Here is a 19292-nt window from a genome sequence, read left to right on the forward strand (position 1 = left end):
TAAAGTAGATTAAAACGACTTAGATGACAGCAGAGGCGTGCAACCAATCGCTGGCTCCGCTCTGAAGGTCATGTGACCGGAGCAAGAAGCGAGTGAGTGAAGTAAGCGGTTCTTTGCGCTTATACACGCGGTGTTTGTGCTTAATTAATTAATGGCACCTACAGGTAAGAGACACGCGCCACCATAACCTACATAAAGATGCTTTATATGGCTAGAGAAAGACTGCGCAAACACTATTTTTAGCGGTTTAAATTAAGCATAAATAACTCCGGTGATGCGTTTGTAGCTGGTTAGCGTAGTCAGCTAATTTTTGGTGGGTCAGCTGGTGCCGCATAGCTCCGCGTACTCCCTCCGGTACCGGCACTGAACGCGCGAGACAGATACAACTGATCGCGCGGGCCACTTGTTCAGTCATTACACAGTGACAGGGCCCAATATGTGTTTCATAATACACCAGATTAATTCAGCATTTCTTTCATTGTTCAGTATAAGTGGTTCCTCTGTTGTTTTGAGGATATTAAATTATATAGTTTTATTATAAAGCTGGTTTTGGGAATTAAAAAGGTTGTGTTAAAGTAGAGCAGGGTTAGTTAGCTTTTAAGCGCTGAGATTTATTTTGAGATTCTATTAGCAAACGCTTATCACACACACACAAACACACAAACTGAAACTTCCTGGAGCAGTTTAGTTATGTATAGTTCAGGTACTAAAGGACAATGCAATAAACTTAATTAAGGCAATACTTTTGTATAATAAACATACATTTCAGTAAGGTTCTGCATCTATCATTCATAAAAAAGTAAATATTTTGCTACCTATTTCAGAATCATCAAACACTCTTCCACTGTCTGGATTATAAACGGACATGGAAAACTTGGAAATATCTAGCAATGTTTAAACCGTGATTTCCGAGCCTTGAAAACTCATGGCCTGGAAATACTTATTGTTATTGTGCCTCTATGTGTGTACATTTTTCAAATGCACAGTTAAAGGGATAGTTCACCCAAAAATGAAAATTCTCTCATCATTTACTCACCCTCATGCCATCCAAGATGTGTATGAATTTTTCTTTTCTTCTGCTGAACACAAAGATTTTTAGAATATTTCAGTTCTGTAAGCCCTCACAATGCAAGTGAACGCGTACCAAAATGTTGAAGTGCCAAAAGCACATAAATCAGCATAAAAGTAATCCATATGACTCCAGTGGTTAAATCCATATCTTCAGAAGTGATATAAGTGTGGGTGAGAAACAGATAAATATTTGTCCTTTTTTTCTTTTTTCTTTTTTTTTACTTTTAAATCTCAACTTTCACATCCTTCTTTTGTTTTTGGCGATTCACATTCTTCGTGCATATCGCCACCTACTGGCAGGGAGGAGAATTAATACTAAAATAATACTTAAATATTTGTGATATGTTTCTGACCCACACCTATCATATCACTTCTGGAGATATAGATTTAACCACTGGAGTCATATGGATTACTTTTATGCTGCCTTTATGTGCTTTTTGGTCCTTCAAAAGTCTGGCCACCATTCACTTTATTGTATGGACCTACAGTGTTGAGATTCTCTTCTAAAAATCTTCATCTGTGTTCAGCAAAAGAAAGAAAGTCATGCACATCTGGGATGGAATGAGGGTGAGTAAATGAAAAGTTTACATTTTTGGGTGAACTATCCCTTTAAGCTGAAGCTGACCTTTGGTTAAAAAAAAAAAAAAAATATTATGAATCTGACCAGTAAAAACTTTGAATTTCCTATTAACCAGTCATAGCCCTTACTGTAAAATCAGATGTCAGCACTTTGTTGATAGGAATGTTGTTGTTTTGGTCTAGGAATATGTACTACTATTCACATTAAGCCCTAAGGGAATATTTATCTTATAATGGTGTGATTTTGAATGAGTCATTTAGTCAATTATGTCGTATCTTTGAATGTTCAGGTGAAGTTGTGATTGGCTCTGGGGAGCGGGTCTGTGCTGACAACCGTCTGCGCTGGGACCTCACTCCAGACCAGATCCACAAGCTTACCGATGAGCTCATTGCCAAGACCAAAAAGGTGTACGACTCGGTGGGTGCTCTGGACTTGGCCAGAGTCAGTTATGAGAACACCCTCAAGGCACTTGCTGATGTGGAAGTTGAGTACACAGGTACATATCCCATCATATAAACAATATAGTGTTTGTGCTGTCTGTTGCACTGTTGTGGACTGTATCCAAAACCAGCAAGTTCAGTATCTGACACAAAGTGTGAAGGATACTGTGTCTAAACTTCAGGAGAGATTTTTGCCATAATAATTCAGTCCCTAACAATTTAACCTAAACAGTCTGATTGAGGGATGACAGTAAAGTACCATGCATCACTATCACTTTTGTAAGCACTACAAAAAAAAAGTCTGTGTGTGCAGTAAAGCTGTACGCAATGGTATACCGACCATTCAGCACTTTAACATAATGAAACCCTGAGCAGCCTGCACACTCTTCTGCAGTTGTCCATTGTTCAAGTGTTAAATTAGCTGACTTTTGTCTGTGATTATTCCTACTAAACAAAAATTAACATACTTGTTCAGATAGCAAGTTGAAATAAAGGTGTGCACACAATGTTTAAGGGCCTACTGTTTGAATTAACAATGATCAAAACTGACCAATCATGCAGAATTGATTGCTGAAGTGATTCTTAAAACATTGGATTTATTTTAAATTATCTGTTAAATTATCATGCTTCCATTGTATCACTTTTTTTTTCTTGCCTATCAATGCCAGAAACAAAAACAATGTCTACTGTCTTTTTAAATAAGTATTATTGATAATGGCAAATCTAGCATTCTGTTTAAGAGTGAATTGAGAACATAGGGTGGTTTCAAACCAATTGTCAGCTCCATCTGTTGGCAAAATAATAATATTTTGCATTTTACACAAGACATTAAAGTATTAAATGCAGAAGCCTAGTGTTTTTTTTTTTTTTTTTTTTTTCTGCTGTTGCTTGCTAATAATAAGACCTGCTTTAAATGAGGGAAATCATCTAAAAATGTACATGCCATTATTGTGACAGAAAATATAAAGTTAAAAATTAAGTTGTGGGTGAAGGCTGACTTAGACATTGCCTGATGATCTTATTTATGTTTTCATAAATATCAGACAGTGTTGATAAAAAGGACACAACTGAGAAACTTCAGATGTTTTTTTTTTTTTTAATTACCTCTTCCACAATGTCATGTTTCTTTTAAAGATACATATTTATACTTCTGCTTTTCTTAAAGGGATAGTTCACCCAAAAATTAAAATTCTCTCATCATTTACTCACCCTCATTCCATCCCAGATGTGTATGACTTTCTTATTCTTTGCTTCTTACACAAGCAACATTTTTAGAAGAATATTTCAGCTCTGTAGGTCCATACAATGTAAGTGAATGGGGACCAGAATTTTGAAGGTCCAAAAAGCATATAAAGGCAGCATAAAAAAAGGACTTTTTATTTCTTACCCACACTTAGGATATCACTTCAGAAGATATGGATTAAACCACTGGAGTTTTATGGATTACTTTTACATTGTGTTTATGTTTTATGGACCTTCAAAATTTTGGTACCCACTCACTTGCACTGTGAGGACCTACAGGGCTGAGATATTCTTCTGAAAAACTGTGTTTGTGTTCTGCAGAAGAAAGAAAGTCATACACATCTGGGATAGCATGAGGCTAAGTAAATGATGAGAATCTTTATTTTTGGTTTAACTATCACTTTGTCAAATACTGTGTTTATCTGTCTATATGAAGTATTGAGTTATGGTCTGAGGACAGGTGGTTTTAATTTAGTGAGTGAAAAAAAAAAGTATTGTAAATTTTGATAAAAAGAAAATTAACAAAATAGTACATTTGTGTTAACAATCTAGTGATCATATCTGAATCATTTCAAAGTGGAACTGTTGCTATTTTCAAAACTAATGGCAGATAAAATTGTGGGACACATGTTTTGTCCTATGTCTCAAGAATCACTGGTATTCAAAAACTGCACCTTACAGTTTCTGGGTCTTTTTTGCAGTCCAGAGGAACATGTTGGACTTCCCCCAGCACGTGTCCTCTTGTAAGGACGTCCGCACTGCCAGCACTGAAGCTGATAAGAAGCTATCAGAGTTTGATGTGGAGATGAGCATGAGAGAGGATGTTTATCTGAGAATCGTGGCTCTGGAGGTGAGCAGTGAGGGTCACAGCGCTAGAGTGTCTCTCTCAGAGGAACCACTGTGTCTCTCAGGGACTGAGCTGAGCTCTGAGTCAGCTGAATAAACCTGTGAACTGAGTTTACTAAATAACTTGCACATCAGTGTGTTACGACAACAGCGTATGGATATTTTTTAGTAGAGCTTCCAATTTAACATTTTAATTTAGTACAAATAATTATTTAAAAATAATAATTATGATACAAAATGTAACGCACTGAATCGTACCCCCTGACCCATACATAATTTCAGTAATAAGAAATTTTCCTTCCTAAGCTATTCACACAGGACACATTTTTGCATTAACTCCATCTAGACGGATTAAAGTTAAACTAATTTTACTCTTTCTTGACACTGCATTTGAAAAACGTTGGTCTCATGGCACGAGCTGCTGAGAAAACAGTGATGCAATGGTCAGTGGTGATTGTTTAACGCATGGACCAATAATAATAATAGCAATAAATGGCACAGATGGAATGCAAGAATGTGTGAGAAGAGCACCTAAAACATATTGACACTCGATTGCTGTGGACTGTAGGCCAGTAAAATGCTTTTGTTAAATGATATGGAATAAAACAAATAACATGTTGACATCTAAAGCCACTTTTTGAAATAAATGTCTATTCAGTGCTTTCATCTGCCACAGTATTGTAACGTCTTTGAGTTGTGTACATTTCGGGGCTTTTCTCTGCAAATATTGAAATATGCGATTATTTACGATGAATTGGATTAATCAGTGTATCAATTTTGTGTATATTTTTACAGGAGAAGCTGTCAGATGAGAGTTTGACTCCTGAGGCCAAGCGTTACATGGAGAGACTCATAAAACTTGGCAAGAGAAACGGCCTTCATCTTCCCAAAGATATGCAGGAGGTCAGACGTTAAGATCATCATTGCTGTGTAACAGTAGCACAAACTCTCTCTTCTGGACTGTAACAGAGTTTTACCCTCTCTGTAACAGGAGATTAAAAAGATCAAGAAAAAACTTAGCACTCTGTGTATCGATTTCAACAAGCACCTGAATGAAGATACAACCAGCCTTTCTTTCTCTCGAGAGGAGCTTGGTAGGTTGGAGTTTTACTTTCCCTTCCGAGAGACACAGAGGATTTTTATTTTTTGCCTCCTTTAGAACCGTTATGATTATCATTTTTATAAGTAGTTAAACTACAGCAACTTGATAAAAAAGAACCATGTTCAATAAACAGTTAAATTTATCAAAAACATTCAGAATAAACAATTCTTCCACCAAGAAATAAACAGTACTGGTAGTTTATTAGTCTGAACATTAGTCTAACTGTAAGCTGTTTATGGTTGTGTGTTTATTGGCATTTTACAATAGCTTTGTCAAATCAGAATTTAGTAGAAGCTCAGGTCCTTTCAATGCAAGTGAATGGTGACCAGACCTTTGAAGCTCAAAAAAAATAAAATCACACATTGTCAGCATAAAAGTAATCCATTCGACTCCAGTTGTTTAATTTTTGTCTTCTGAAGCGATGCAATCACTTTGGGTGAGAAACGGATCTATATTTTAATCATTTTTTTACTATAAATCTCCACTTTCACTTTCAGAATGTGAAAGATGTGAAAGTGATGTATAGTAAAGAAGGAGTTAAATCTTGATCTGTTTCTCACCCACACGTATTATATCATTTTTGAAGACAGATTTAACCACTGGAGTCGAATGGATTACTTTTATGCTGGCTTTATGTGATTTTTGGAACTTGAAAAGTCTGGTCACCATTCACTTGCATTGTATGGACCTACAGAGCTGAAATATTCTTCTTAAAATCTTCATTTGTGTTCTGCAGAAGAAAGTCATATACATCTGGGATGGCATGAGGCCGAGTAAATAAGGAGTTAATTTTCTTTTTTTGGCGAACTATCCATTTAAGGGCTAATTATGTAGCTACAAAAAGACAGAAAATGCCAACCTGATTTTGCATAGATTTGAGCGTGTTACCTGTTTTGATAAATGCTATTTTTAGGAGGACTGCCAGAGGATTTCCTTAACTCACTTGAGAAAGAAGAGTCTGGAAAACTGAAGCTAACTCTGAAGTACCCTCATTATTTCCCCACCATGAAGAAATGCTTCGTCCCTGAGACACGAAAGAAATTAGAGGAGGCTTTTAACTCGCGCTGTAAAGAGGTCAGAAACTGTCTCTGTCTGTAAACCGTAACACTGTGCTGATGATTTAGTTGCTGTTGCATAAAAATAATGAAAATGAATCATTCATTCATCTTGATTTGTGTGGCAGGAGAACTCTGCTATCCTGAAGGAGCTGGTAGAGCTGCGCTCTCAGAAGAGCAGTCTACTGGGCTTCAGCACGCATGCTGACTTTGTGCTAGAGATGAACATGGCCAAGAACTCCAAGAAGGTCTCAACTTTCCTTGGTAATTACTTCCATCTTCACATGGCAATTGACACAGACGTTAAGAGACGAGTATTGAGAGACTTAAGATAAACAGGCAAAACCAACCATTAGACCCACGTCAAATCTGCTTTTTATTTCTTTTTCTTTTTTTTTTTTTTTACATTTTCTGGGAATTACTATTACATTGAGGAAACTACATTCTCAATGGCTAATGCAGTGCCAACGCAATTATAATTAAAGAGGCCCTATTATGCTTTTTGGGATTTTACCTTTCCTTTAGTGTGTAACATAGCTGTTTGTGCATGTAAAAGTCTGCAAAGTTGCAAAGCACAAAGTCCACGCAAAAGGGATTTATTCTCTGCCACAGACAACACTGCCCAAGAACTACACGAAATGGCTGATTTGTAGTCCAGTCATTTCATCCGTAAAGTATCTATGTCACTGTAACACATTGGCTAATTTGGCTCGCCCTCAAACAAACTTGGTTATAGCCGAGGCCAGGATGAGTTGGGTTAGTGTTGTCGCCATGTCCAGAAGACACTGTTTTCTTCACTGTGAAAGCAAAACCTCTTTGTTTGAACTTCCAAAGGCAGATGAATTGAAGAATCAGTGGTTAAAATGTATTTTAATTATTTAGCAATACAACCACAACTGATGCTGGATTTTCAAGTCGGTTACTTCTGTATGATGGTGCAGTTCCCACTTTGTTGGGACAATCTGGTGCTTCAGAATCACAATAATCATCAGTGTACTTGTAAGAGAGCTATAAAATTAAAACTTACCACTGTGAAACGTCCTGCTAAAGCAAACTTTCATTATTTCATTCATTATCGGACTCGGGCTAGAGCTGGTACGGCAAAAACCGACACCACTGTTACCATAGATACAATAGTATTTACAAAGCTACTCGCGTAGCCTCGGGAGCTGAAACTAGGTTATGGTAAGGGGCGTTTACATTTCCGACACACACTCTACACGGTTGACCAATCACAACAGACTAGGCCAGCTGACCAATCAGAGCACACTGGGCTTTTCGGAAAGTGGGGCTTTAAAGAGACAGGAGCTAAATCAGAGCGTTTCAGACAGAGTATGAAGAACAGAGAAAATAAATGTACAGTATGAGGGGGGGAAAAAAGCTTTTTTGAGCATTAAAGCATGTAAATCTATTCTTATAGACCCCAAAAATAAAATTATGAACCTGTAAACAGGGTTGGGGAGTAACGGAATACATGTAACGAAAATACGTATTTAAAATACAAAATATAAGTAACTGTATTACACTACAGTTACAATTTAAATCATTGGTAATTGGAATACAGTTACATTCAAGAAGTATTTTGATTACTGAAGAGATTACTTTGCATTCTGTTGTCATTTGTTTCATTTAATGTTTAGTCCTTTCAGATGGAAAACATTTATACATAAATGATGCGATCCAAAGTGCATTTGAACAACGGTGAAACACTTTCTTATGATGCGTTACATTCATACGAGCAGATAGAGAAGTAAGTTTGAAATAAGTTTGGAGCACAAGAAATAGAAATAAACCTTGTGTAAATTGTCAGCTTTACGCTCAGCTAAAATGCTATTTCTAGCCATTTTACATGCACATGTTACCAGGCACGATCATATTTGTTTATCAAGAAAATTCATGTTAGATCATAATTTCTTTTTCTGTAGTAAGACCTTTGATATTAGGGCAAAAATCATATTCTTGATAATAATTTTTGTATTGTTTTCCTGTAAAAATATCTAAAAATCCTTAAAACAAGATCAGATTGATTTATCTCATTTTAGAAACAACACTGCATAAGATATTTAGGTTTTTCAGAGAATGTATTTTTAACATGTGTGTTTTGTCTTACTGGCAGAGTTTTTATAGTCAAAACGAGTGAAAAAAATCTACCAGTGCTGAAGAAGTAATCCAAAGTATTTAGAATATGTTACTGACCTTGAGCAATCTAACGGAATACATTACAAATTACATTTTACAGTATGTATTCTGTAATCTGTAGTGGAATACATTTCAAATGTAACCCTCCCAACCCTGCCTGTAAATTAGCATAATATGGGCTCTTTAAGGACGAACAATAAATAAACATAAGAAACAGGAGGCAGGGCATGATTTGTGACAAGCATTCAAATTTTGTTAACGTCTGCAGTCGAGTTTTGGTCAAAATTGTTCCTCTGGTTAAAAATAAAACAAATCACCCTTTTTATGCCAGTTCAAAGCAAATGCCTAAATATTGAGATTTATTTTTAGTCATTTCAGTTATATCACCCAATCCTAGTTGAAACCTCAATCTTTGTCCTATAACCTTTAACCCCATTTTTTCCATTGCACTCCGCACCCTGTAGAGGATTTGGCTCATAAGCTGAAGCCCCTGGGTGAGGAGGAGAGAGCAGTGATCCTGAAGCTAAAGGAACAGGAGTGCCTGAAGAGGAATCTGCCCTTCAGTGGAGAACTGCATGCCTGGGACACACGCTACTACATGACCCAGGTGGAAGAGACCCAGTATGCGGTGGATCAGAACCAGCTGAAGGAGTATTTCCCCATGGAGGTGGTGACCCAGGGCCTGCTGGACATCTATCAGGAGCTGCTCAATCTCACCTTTGAGCTGGTAGAAGGTGCTCCTGTCTGGCACGATGATGTGACGCTGTACTGTGTTAAAGACCGCACCTCGGGCCATGTGGTGGGCCAGTTTTATCTGGATCTTTTCCCCAGGTGAGCAATCAGTGTCTGTGTTTTCTGAGGCTTGAAACCCAGTTATTCCCTGAGTGCAGAGCTTTGGTGGCAGTTCAGCTAAATTATTAGTTTTCAACTGGTTTTGCTTCAGGTCTTAGATTTTACATTAGACTTCAAGTGGCAACCCAACCCAATATTAAAATTGTTAAAGGGATCACCCAAAAATGAGAATTCTCTAATCATTTTCTCACGCTCATGCCATCCCAAATGTGTATGACTTTCATTGTTCTGCTGAACACAAACAAATTTTTTTAGAAGAATGTCTCAGCTCTGTAGGTTCATACAATGCAAGTGAATGGTAGCCAGAACTTTGACGCTCCAAAAAGCACATAAAAGCAGCATAAAAGTAATCCAAAAGACTCCAGTGGTAAAATCCATATATTCAGAAGCGATATGATAGTTGTGGGTGAGCAACGGATCAATATTTAAGTCCTTTTTTATTATAAATTCTCGCTGCCCAGTAGGTGGCAATATGCACAAAGTATGAAAAAGTGAAAGTGGAAATTAATAGTAAAGAAAAAATGACTTAAATATCTGTTTCACACCCTCATCTATCATATAGCTCAAGAAGATATGGATTTAACCACTGGAGTCATATGGACTACATTTATGCTGCCTTTATATTCTTTTTGGACCTTCAAAGTTCTGGCCACTATTCACAAGCATTGTACGGACCTACAGAGCTGAGATATTCTTCTAAAACTCTTTGTTTTCAGCAGAAGAAATTCATACACATCTGGGATGGCATGTGGGTGAGTAAACTATCCCTTTAATCCTACAAATAATATTACCATGATCTGCATAGGCCCAGCAATATGCAAAATTTTTTACTTGACATATTTACATGACATTTACTGACTGTTTTGGATTTCCAATTTTCGAGGATGAGGGGCTGTCAAGCAACTTGTCTTATGTTGACGTCTGCCTAATTTGGCTTGCTACTACCAAGTGAAGTGACTGATGAACTTGTTCCAAAATACCGTAGAGTTTGATTGGATGCATTGCCTCTGACGAAAACAACAAAAGATATGGGAAGTGTTTTCTCCTAACGCCATTTAATTTGCTTTTATAATTATGCATGATTTTATGGTTAGTTGAATTTTATTATTTGCATTTAGCATTGTTTTTTTCCCCTGCTCTCCCCGACAGATTTGCAACCCAGCAGCTGGGAACCACTGAGCTAAATTAAAGGCTAATTCTCCATTATTCCTTTAGGGAGGGAAAGTATGGCCATGCCGCATGCTTTGGCCTGCAACCTGGCTGTTTGCTCATGGATGGGACCAGGCAAATGGCTGTGGCTGCAATGGTGGCTAATTTCAGCAAGCCCACCGCTGATGCTCCATCCCTGCTGCAGCACGATGAGGTGGAAACATACTTCCATGAGTTTGGACATGTGATGCACCAGCTTTGTGCCCAGGTCTGAATGAAGTCTTCAAAGTAACTTATCCAAACACACATTGGATAATGTTTACACTGTATTGTAACAATTTGCAGTTTAAGTACAATAATATAAATGTACTTATGTTTGTTCAGTCTGACTTTGCGATGTTCAGCGGGACTCATGTGGAGCGGGATTTCGTGGAGGCTCCATCCCAGATGTTAGAGAACTGGGTCTGGGAGAAGGAGCCACTGCAGCGCATGTCCAAACACTACAAAACGGGAAACGCCATTCCAGAGGAGCTTCTGGACAAGCTCATCAAGTCCAGACTCGCTAACACGGGTAACAAGAAAGACAGAACAGAACATTTTGATAAACACCTTATACTAATCAGTTTCTAGCTTGAAGAACTTGAATTGAATAAGACATTTGCTCCAGCTTTCATAAATTTCAAGTAATTTCTAGATACATTTAAAACTCTCACTTATGGATATTTTTTTTTTTCTTTCTTTTCATCAGGGCTGTTTAACTTAAGGCAGATTGTTCTGGCTAAGGTGGACCAGGCTTTGCACATTAAGGGTGGGATTGACGCAGCTGAGGAGTATGCTAAACTCTGTCTGGACATCCTGGGAATTCCTGCTTCAGCAGGTAAAATTCGATTTTGATCGAGATGTGATGGGCGATCTCAATTTCTTTTCAACCTTTTGAGTAGATTCCATATGTATCTCTATTTTTGTGTCTGCTCCGAAAACCAACCAGCCATTGTTGCCTAGTTGATTCAAAATGTTCAATGCAAGAAGTAAAATACAGTTTTAACTAAATGAAGATAATGAAGAATTAATATATTTCTGTATTATAAATTGACCAATTTTCGCATTAGATTCTGACATTTTATTCGGCTCCGAGTGAGTTCTAAACACTGGGTGAAGTACGGCAGAAAATTTGCGATGTGTCCGGTGTGGATATTACACAGATGTACACACCGTAAACGCAACAGCGATTCAGTGTTAACGATCAAGTGATGGAGAAAGGACCTGTAAAACAAACCCAGATGGGACTTGTTACAAAAATAAAGTACTTTGCATCATTTTGATAGTCTAAATTTTTCTACAGAATCACAACAATTTTTAAATATAGCCGCAAGCGACTATTGTCGGGGGCCAAGCACATATGGCGAGATGACCAAAACAAACAAATTTGACAGAAAAGATCCTGTGGATGCTGTGGACAGCTATTTTGGTGTGACATTTCACCTGCTTTGAGCACAGTTGCAAAAATAGGATTGTCTTAAGTTATAGCGCCACCTAGCATAAATAAATGATCGAAACTCATTATGTTACCTCAGTTTTCTCATCCATGTGTACAAATTTTAAGTTTCAAAATTGCACTCACAAGATACAGGCTAATTAGTCATTATAGGCCATGCCCAAAACACATTTGCTTATATTTTTGGAACGATTTTACGCATCAAAATTCTTTTGATAACTTTTTGTCAGGAGAGTCTGTAGATGATATATACCAAGTTTCGGGCAAACAGCCTAGGACGAGTTTGAAAAAGTATGTTTTTCGAATAAATCGAAATTGTAAAAAAATGTTTCTTGTGGAAATGGAAATTCAAGTGACCATATCATTGTGGGGCACTGATAGATTCAGAGAAGCTACAAATTTGTATTGTAGCCTATACAGTTTCGGAGTTATTAGCAAAAATGCAAATTAGCTAATTATACCACCACCGTGTGGCCGATTGTCACAAAATTCGATATGCGGCTTCAAGTTGACACCCTTCTTGAGTTTAGTAATTTCCATAACCCTTGGCCATTCCCAATACAAGTTATAAGGTACTGAAATTTGATTGGCCATTGGCAGCCATTTTTGTTAATTTGTCGAATCTATTTTTTAAGAGTATGTTAGCATTTGAACTAAAGAAGATTCATATTTAATTTGAACTTTGTCGCTCAAACAGCTGTAAAGTTATGACCGGTTTTATTTGTAGCACCCCCTAGGGGTCAAATTGTATGAAACTTTGCTGACGTCTTCTAAATATCCTGTTGACTATGTGTACTGAGTTTGGTTACATTTGGAGTTTGTGTTGAGTAGATATTATCAATTACTCAAATTGCGTTAAGCCGAAGGAATTTTATCGTTAACATCTTTGGAATAATTTGACGTATCGAAATTCTTTTGATAACTTTTTGTCAGGGGGGTCTGTAGATTACGTATACCAAATTGCGTGCTGATCGGACTAACGGTCTAGGAGGAGTTCGAAAAAGTAGGTTTTTCAAAACGGTCAAAATGGCGGAAAAAAAATTATAGACGGAAATGAAATCGGAGATATACATTTTGTATGGCTTGACTCGAGTCAGAGGAATAATTTAGATTCTAGCCCTTATGGTTGCAGAGATATGAGTCAAAACTTAAGTGTTTATTATAGCGGCACCTAGGGTCAGATGGGTGTGCGTTTGTGCACCTTAGTATTGGGGGGGATTTGGGATCATCCTGCCAAGTTTATTGTCTCTACAACTTACGGTCTCTGACGCCCAGACACTTTTAGGGCAGAAAAAGAAGAAAATCAGTACAATTACAATAGGGATCCAGCAGCTTCGCTGCTTGGCCCCCTAATTATGTGGAGTTCAAAGTGGTGCTTGATGCTAATAATGTGAATTCCATATGCAAAGTGGATAGCCACAGTCTGCTGCCAATTAATATTGTAGAGGATGATATGCAACCTATGTGGACTAGTTCTTTTAATTAGTCAACCTCCAACTTAGATTTTGGGAATTGTTTAATATTACTTGCATTGTTTCTATTTTAGTGCATTTCTGTTTTTATACTGTGGAAGGCTTTGTTTGAAAAATGTTAAAGCATTATTGTTACATTTATTTTTTTGTACGATGGAAATAATTGCATTTTGACAAGAAAAGTATACACTGATGAGCCAAAACATTATGACCACCTGCCTAATATACTGTTCTCCGCATGCCACCAAAACAGCGCCGACCCGCTGAGGCATGGGCTCTGCAAGACTCCTGAAGGTGTCCTGTGGTATCTGGCACCAAGACATTAGCAGCAGATCCTTAAAGTTCTGTTAGTTGTGAGGTGGAGCCACCATGGATCAGACTTGTTGGTCCAGCACATCCCACAGATGCTCAATTAGATTGAGGTCTGGGGAATTTGGAGGCCAGGGCAACACCTTGAACTTTTCATCATGTTCCTCAAACCATTCCCGAACAATGTGTGCATTGTGGCAGGGTGCATTATCCTGCTGAAAGAGGCCACTGCCATCAGGGAATACCATTGCCATGAAGGGGTGTTCCTGGTCTGCAATGATGTTTAAGTAGGTGGCACATGTCAAATTGACGTCCACATGAACCAGGGTTTCCCAGCAGAACATTGCTCAGAGCATGGCCCTTGTCAAAGTCACTTAGGTCTTTACTCCTGCCCATTTTCTGCATTCAACACATTGATTATGAGAACTGATTGTTCACTTACCATCTAATCTACCCAGACCTTGACATGTGGCCTTGTTAGGAGATGATCGACTAGTCATAATGTTTTGGCTCATCGGTGTATATAGATTAAAATTTCAGCACTTTCCAAATCTGTGATTAATCACGATTAACTGTGGAAAAAGTATGCAATTAATCGTGATTACAATTTTTAATGGACTGACAGCACTAATATGTACAGTTGAAGTCAGAAGTTTACATACACTTAGGTTGAAGTCATTAAAACTCATTTTTTAACCACTCCACAGATTTCATATTGGCAGTCTATAGTTTTGGCAAGTTGATTAGGACATCTCTTGTGCATGAAATGAGTCAATTGGAGGTGTACATGTGGATGTATTTTAAGGCCTACCTTCAAACCCAGTGCCTCTTTGCTTGGCATCATAGGAAAATCAAAAGAAATCAGCCAAGACCTCAGAAAAAAAATAGTGGACCTCCACAAGTCTGGGTCATCCTTGGGAGCAATTTCCAAATGCCTGAAAGTACCACATTCATCTGTACAAACAATAGTATGCAAGTATAAACACCATGGGACCACGCAACTTCAGGAAGGAGACGCATTCTGTCTCCTAGAGATGAACGTAGTTTGGTGCGAAAAGTGCAAATCAATCCCAGAACAACAGCAAAGGACCTTGTGAAGATGCTGGAGGAAACAGGTAGACAAGTATCTATATCCACAGTAAAACGAGTCCTATATTGACATAAACTGAAAGGCTGCTCAGCAAGGAAGAAGCCACTGCTCCAAAACCGCAATAAAAAAAGCCAGACTACAGTTTGCAAGTGTACATGGTGACAGATCTTACTTCTTGGAGAAATGTCCTCTGGTCTGAAGAAACAAAAATGGAACTGTTTGTTCATAATGACCATCGTTATGTTTGAAGGAAAAAGGGTGAGGCTTGCAAGCCAAAGAACACCATCCCAACCGTGAAGCATGGGGGTGGCAGCATCATGTTGTGGTGGTGCTTTGCTGAAGGAGGGACTGGTGCACTTCACAAAATAGATGGCATCATGAAGAAGGAAAATTATGTGGATATGTTGAAGCAACATCAGCCAGGAAGTTAAAGCTTGGTCGCAAATGGGTCTTCCAAAAGGACAATGACCCCAAGCATACCTCCAAGTTATGGCAAAATGGGTTAAGGACAACAAAGTCAAGGTATTGGAGTGGCCATCACAAAGCCCTGACCTCAATCCGATAGAAAATTTGTGGGCAGAACTGAAAAAGCATGTGTGAGCAAGGAGGCCTGCAAACCTGACTGTTACACCAGTTCTGTCTGGAGGAATGGGCCAAAATTCCAGCAACTTATTGTGAGAAGCTTGTGGAAGGCTACCCAAAATGTTTGACCCAAGTTAAACAATTTAAAAGCAATGCTACCAAATACTAACAAAGTGTATGTAAACTTATCACCTTCTGGGAATGTGATGAAAGAAATAAATGAAATCATTCTCTCTACTATAATTCTGACATTTCACATTCTTAAAATAAAGTAGTGATCCTAACTGACCTAAGACAGGGAATATTTTCAAAGATTAAATGTCAGAAATTGTGAAAAACTTAAATGTATTTGGCTAAGGTGTATGTAAACTTCTGACTTCAGCTGTATGTTTTGATTCACAGAATATGAGTTTAATCATGGAATTCAATTGGACTTACCAACTCTAATGCCATTTTTCCTCAAATTACGTTTAAATCGGAGATGCTTTTAAAACATCTGTCTTAATGGCAAAATGGAAAGCGTATTAAAATTATATAAATGTTCACAATATTGCTTAATTTTATATTGCTAGCAAAATAATTGCACATTTTATCATGAACATTCAATATATTGTGCCCAGCCCTACTAACTGGATATCATCTAATGTCTTTTGATTGCTTATAGGGACAAACATGCCCGCCACCTTCGGCCACCTTGCAGGAGGATACGATGCTCAGTACTATGGTTACCTGTGGAGCGAAGTCTTTTCCATGGACATGTTCTTCGCCCGATTCAAACAGGAAGGCATTATGAACCCCAAGGTTTGCTTAATATAGTGTTTCATTTTGGTAAATTTTTAAAATAAGGTGCAGATATAATCTCTTGTGATCTGAATGTATTTAGTGTTGATATTTTATATACATTTCTATTAGATAACTACTGAATTTTGTTGTTAATACTTTTTTGTAAATACACATTTTGTATGCCTACTCACATTTGTGTTTTTTAACAGGTGGGTTTGGAGTACAGGAAGTGTATTCTGAAGCCCGGTGGCTCGGAGGACGCTGCCGACATGCTGAAGAAGTTCCTGGGAAGAGAACCCAAGCAGGAAGCATTCCTCCAGAGCAAAGGATTGACAGTGGAGCCGGAGTCCGGCACACCCTGTGCCTGCTGACCGCGTGAGCGTTAGGACCAACCAATAAAGCCTCAGACAGACTGATACCTCCTTAGAAAAACCCAGAAAGCTCATGCTCATATTACACCCTTTCCCAGCCCTGAACCTGTGCACAGAGCTTTTGTTTTGGATGTTTGAAGCATCATTTCAAAATTGAAAATTGTATTGAAACCTGTTTAAAAAAAAAAAAAAAAAAGACAAAATGCTATCTTGACTCCTTTGTTTTTCTGATGTGTTTTTTGTTGAATATAATGAATTCCCTACAGGAAATATGGAGCAACTGCCCCAATGCACTCATAACATCATTAGGCTTATGTCACATGCGATACAACCTTTGGTTCTCAACAGGACACCAGGAAACCATATTTTTTACATCGTGTTATTTCGTGCATCTCATTTCGTGAGATTCATTCTATTAGAAATGTGTTTCGTGAGATTCATTCTACAAGAAATGTGTTTAATTAGAAAGTTACAGGAGTATTGCACAATATTTCCTCCGTCAAATTGTCAATCGTTTTAATCACAACTCAAAGCAACCTGACACCTGATCCCTTAGTGATCGTAGACTTCGGTTATTTTATCTCAGGACCGAAGGGACCTGAACATGTTAAAAGGAGCATGGCTGAAACAAACAACACAGAGTAAAACTTAACTGATGCAGAGGTTTAGTTAACAGCGCAATAAAATAACCTGCACCTCGAAGGAATGAGATCAGCAGCAAAGCCAACATGTTTCAACAGGTTCACACCTGCTTGTCATTTAAAATAATTTTGCAATTAATTACGATTAAATTAAAATGATTTCAGTGGTCTTTGGCACATATAATCAGACATGAAAAGCAACAGTTTATGCGTGTATACAATTCACTTTTTCCACATTTTGTTATGTTACAGCCTTATTCCAAAATGGATTAAATTCATTATTTTCCTCAAAATTCTACAAACAATACCCCATAATGACAACATGAAAGTAGTTTGTTTGAAATCTTTGCAAATTTATTTATATATATATATATATATAAAAAAAAAAAAACATGTACAAAAGTATTCACAGCCTTTGCTCAATACTTTGTTGAAGCACCTTTGGCACCAATTACAGCCTCAAGTCTTTTTGAGTATGATGCTACAAGCTTGGCACACCTATTTTTGAGCAGTTTCTCCCATTCTTCTTTGCAGGACCGCTCAAGCTCCATCAGGTTGGATGGGGAGCGTCGGTGCACAGCCATTTTCAGATCTCTCCAGAGATGTTCAATCAGGTTCAAGTCTGGGCTCTGGCTGGGCCACTCAAGGACATTCACAGAGTTGTCCCGGAGCCACTCCTTTGTTATCTTGGCTGTGTGCTTAGGGTTGTTGTCCTGTTGGAAGATGATCCTTCACCCCAGTCTGAGGTCCAGAGCACTCTGGAGCAGGTTTTCATCAAGGATGTCTCTGTACATTGCTGCATTCATCTTTCCCTCGATCCTGACTTGTCTCCCAGTTCCTGCCGCTGAAAAACATCCCCACAGCATGATGCTGCCACCACCATGCTTCACTGTAGGGATGGTATTGGCCAGGTGATGAGCGGTGCCTGGTTTCCTCCAGACATGACGCTTGCCATTCAGGCCAAAGAGCTCAATCTTTGTTTCTCATGGTCTGAGAGTCCTTCAGGTGCCTTTTGAAAACTCCAGGCAGGCTGTCATGTGCCTTTTACTGAGGAGTGGCTTCCATCTGGCCACTCTACCATACAGGCCTGATTGGTGGAGTGCTGCAGAGATGGTTGTTCTTCTGGAAGGTTCTCCTCTCTCCACAGAGAAACGCTGGAGCTCTGTCAGAGTGACCATCGGGTTCTTGGTCACCTCCCTGACTAAGTCCCTTCTCCCCCGATCGCTCAGTTTGGCCAGGCGGCCAGCTCTAGGAAGAGTCCTGGTGGTTCCAAACTTCTTCCATTTACGGATGATGGAGGCCACTGCGCTCATTGGGACCTTCAATGCTGCCGAAATTTTTCTGTATCCTTCCCCAGATCTGTGCCCCGATACAATCCTGTCTCAGGGGTCTACAGACAATTCCTTGGACTTCATGGCTTGGTTTGTGCTCTGACATGCACTGTTAACTGTGGGACCTTATATAGACAGGTGTGTGCCTTTCCAAATCATGTCCAATCAACTGAATTTACCACAGGTGGACTCCAATCAAGTTGTAGAAACATCTCAAGGATGATCAGTGGAAACAGGATGCACCTGAGCTCAATTTTGAGTGTCATGGCAAAGGCTGTGAATACTTATGTACATGTGATTTTTTTTTTTTTTTAATAAATTTGCAAAGATTTCAAACAAACTTCTTTCATGTTGTCATTATGGGGTATTGTTTGTAGAATTTTGAGGAAAATAATGAATTTAATCCATTTTGGAATAAGGCTGTAACATAACAAAATGTGGAAAAAGTGAAGTGCTGTGAATACTTTCCGGATGCACTGTAGCAGAAGAGAAAGTGGCTGTGAGAAAAAAGTAACGTACCGCTTTACTTTCCATAAAAAATAACTTTTTAATTAAGTTACTTTAAGGAGTATTCTAACGAGTTCATTTTAAAAGTAACGTTACCCAACACTGTTCCCCACACCGTAATCAATGAGCTTCAAGACTACAATCCTGTTCAGTACAATTTCATGGCATGATGAAAACCAAACCATTCAACACGTGTTCTCCTCTGAGAAGAAGACACTCTGCAGGCTGACTTTAG

The 19292-nt window shown here is 38.4% G+C and overlaps 1 protein-coding gene across 2 annotated transcripts; it reads left to right on the forward strand.

Moving 5' to 3' along the window:
- Positions 1-71: 71 nt before the first annotated feature.
- Positions 72-18839, forward strand: LOC127426443 (thimet oligopeptidase-like). 2 transcript variants are annotated; one of them, XR_007894778.1, is made up of 13 exons: positions 72-164; positions 1941-2147; positions 4035-4183; positions 4975-5082; positions 5171-5273; positions 6195-6355; positions 6465-6600; positions 8940-9306; positions 10543-10744; positions 10861-11047; positions 11225-11353; positions 13697-14039; positions 16089-16222. XR_007894778.1 is itself a non-coding variant. In XM_051673270.1 (13 exons), the coding sequence occupies exons 1-13, from the start codon at positions 152-154 to the stop codon at positions 16576-16578; spliced, it is 2061 nt and encodes a 686-aa protein (XP_051529230.1). In that variant the 5' UTR covers positions 72-151; the 3' UTR covers positions 16579-18839. The 2 variants fall into 2 exon arrangements, 1 of the variants encoding a protein (XP_051529230.1); XM_051673270.1 differs by lacking the exon at positions 13697-14039 and adding an exon at positions 16417-18839 and having other exon boundaries at positions 16089-16225.
- The last annotated feature ends 453 nt before the right edge of the window (positions 18840-19292 follow it).

This window comes from Myxocyprinus asiaticus, chromosome 35 (genome assembly GCF_019703515.2).
Source record: "Myxocyprinus asiaticus isolate MX2 ecotype Aquarium Trade chromosome 35, UBuf_Myxa_2, whole genome shotgun sequence".
NCBI lineage: Eukaryota > Metazoa > Chordata > Actinopteri > Cypriniformes > Catostomidae > Myxocyprinus > Myxocyprinus asiaticus.